Below are 2,852 nucleotides of genomic sequence, written 5' to 3'. Positions count from 1 at the left end.
TCTCCCTCCGTCATCCTTCAGTATTGTGTGCCAAACTACTCAACCTGAATGGCACACACACACCTGGACAGAGTATGAGTGACGACAGGACTTCATATCAGCTTCCGAGTCATCATGTGGTTGACACATCCCACAAGGACACTGATAACCCCACGCAGCCAAAACAAGCACTGCTCATGGAAACTATCCCGGCTGAGCCCTGCCCACAGAGCTCATCACAGACAGACTGTGACGTATCAGAACAGCTCCAAGACTCAGCACCCAAGGACGACTTTCTGGAAAACAGCCAGGACAACATATCACAGCCATCGGAAACACCAGACACATTATCCCACTCACCAGCATGCATCTCCACTTCTAAGCTTCTCACAGAAAATGGATTTTTATTTTTAAATCATTTTCAAAGTAGTGCAGCCAAAAAACTTTTTTCATGAAACAGAGATAAAGCCTAATTTCGGTAAACCAGACGGGAATGTTTATATTTCAGACTTTCCCACACTGATTTTGGTCGACACTTATAGATGTTTTGTCACATTTGGAAACAATGTTTTTCCTTCTTTTTACAGATTTGAAGGACATGTCTGAGAAGAAAAAGCCCAGCAGTGCATCTCAGTCTGTTGGCTGAGAACAGACTCAAACTATCAACATTCATTGCACTGACCGCAATGACAAGATTCTTCACTTCCATGAAGTGACGTCCAAGCAGACAACTGTATCATAACACCGTATCTCCGTATCTATGTCTAATATCTCAGAGTTCTCAAAATTATATTAAAGATGAATAATGTCAAAATTGGTTGATTTAACTGTTATGCCTTATACATATATAACACACACTACCGTTCTTTTCTGCTCACCATGTCTGCATTTATTTGCCAAAAAAAATACAGTAAAAATTTTAATATTGTGAAATATTATTACAAAAAAACTGTTTTCTATTGTATTATATTTTAAAATGTAATTTATTCTTTTGATGCAAAACTGAATTTTCAGCATCATTACCCCTGTTCTCACATTTCTTACCAGTGTTGTAATGCTTAACAGTTTATTGGAAACTGTGATGCATTTTTTTTTTAGGTTTAATGAATTGAAATTCATTAATGTGTGTCTTTGCTGATTAAAAGTATTAATTTCTTAAACAAACAAACAAAAACAAATAAATATGTGTTTTTTATTACTTGAATTGGTGTGTATAAAACTAATTTTTATCAGTGTTGTTTATGAGATTATTGCACGGATTACACTTTTGTTTTCCATTGTGAGGGTGTCAACTCAGACATTTATGAAGATATTTATATTGTGTTAAATCTTGTGAAATGAGCCCTAGATAGCAACAGAAAGTCATAATACATGAGCTCAGACACGCTGGGGCATATGTTTCCCTTTCTGATTTTAGGTCAAAGTCAGATTAGAAGAAGGGTTTATGTAATATACTCTACAAAATATTATTTTAAAATTATTCTCACAGGCATACACCCACCCACCCACGCATACATACATGTGCACAGAAGGAAATTAAAGCAGCTGCAGATATAAATGACAGTAATTGCATTTAATGTAATGCATATAATGAAGATTCACATCAGTATTAATAGCATATCTCATATGCAGATATTATTAACCACAGAGAGCTCAGGACTGGTTTTCTGCTTGTCATGCGTGGTTGAATTTTAAAATGTTTCACTGGCATTTCAACGCTTTCAGAAAGGCTTTAAGCCACAGTTGGACATGCCATGTAAACCAATAGGACACCTCAAAGAACTGCAAAGGTATGATTAAACGTTCTTGGCAAATAACATGTCACATGTCGTAATCCCCGCTGGCAAATGTGTCTTCAAGCGTTCAACACTTTAAATCGGTTCAGAAATCCCCAAACACTCTGTTTTCCTTTATTTGGATCATTCTGAAATACTGTAGACTTTACTTTGTCATTCAGTAGCTGCAACTGTTGAAATCAGTGTAAGCATGATGTGCATTAGAGGTTTGTTGGCGGATTAAATAAGATTATGTTGCATTTAAAATTAAGCTCACTCTGAAAGAGACAGATACAATGCTTATTTTGTTTCTTGACTTTATATATATATATATATATATATGTGTGTGTGTGTGTGTGTGTGTGTGTGTGTGTGTTTTGGTCGAACTGTTCTTTTTAAAGAAAATGTTCACCCAAAAATGACAAAACAATTCTGAAAACATACTCACCTGTACGCTGTGCAAGATGTAGATGATTTCCCAGATAGCCTGGTGACATTGAGACATTGTTGAGTTTTGGCTTGGATTAGGGGTTGGGCCTTCATTATTTTAGTAAATTTATTTAAAAATTGTAGTTTGAAAATGTGTACCGATTGGTTTACGACCATTTTGGTTCTGCATGTGCACTTCTCAGTAGCCTGTTTGATGCTTCCCTATTATAATATTATTATTATATCTAATAAGATACATTAACTTGAACTTATTAAAGTGTTTCAATAAACCATTCATTTTTCAAAATTCTTAAAAAGTGCATGCATATTGCTTTAGTAATATTTATTAGGAATTTTCTGATTAAAGTTCCAACAACATTTAACAGATTTCTTGAAGTGACATGAACGTGAGCAAAACATATTTTACACACAGCCCACGTATTGTATCTGCAGAGCACCCTGCTTTCTTTCCTTTAGTAGGGGCGAAGGCAGATGAGGATGGACAATTTAAAAAATGAGAAGCACCTTCCTGATAATGGTGACATTGATTATACTGCTTTATCAGGTAATCATTCCTGAATCTGTATTAAATGTGAGGAATGTAACTGATCTTCATTCAGTTTAGCCTGTTCCCACTGAAACACACACACACACACACACACACACACA

At 35.6% G+C, this 2,852-nt stretch overlaps 1 protein-coding gene across 1 annotated transcript in view; it reads left to right on the top strand.

Annotated features, from left to right (window-relative positions):
* The window catches only part of LOC107709555 (toll/interleukin-1 receptor domain-containing adapter protein-like), a 16,269-nt gene extending 15,419 nt beyond the window's left edge, over positions 1-850 (top strand). Inside the window, exon 5 of the mRNA XM_016514049.1 lies at positions 567-850. Coding sequence (XP_016369535.1) covers positions 567-625 — 59 coding nt within the window. The 3' untranslated portion in view covers positions 626-850. The remainder of the gene's footprint in view (positions 1-566) is intronic.
* The last annotated feature ends 2,002 nt before the right edge of the window (positions 851-2,852 follow it).

The sequence above is a fragment of the Sinocyclocheilus rhinocerous genome, unplaced genomic scaffold (genome assembly GCF_001515625.1).
Source record: "Sinocyclocheilus rhinocerous isolate Xijiao unplaced genomic scaffold, SAMN03320098_v1.1 scaffold656, whole genome shotgun sequence".
NCBI classification, from domain to species: Eukaryota; Metazoa; Chordata; class Actinopteri; order Cypriniformes; family Cyprinidae; genus Sinocyclocheilus; species Sinocyclocheilus rhinocerous.
This window is presented reverse-complemented; position numbering and strand designations above follow the sequence as displayed.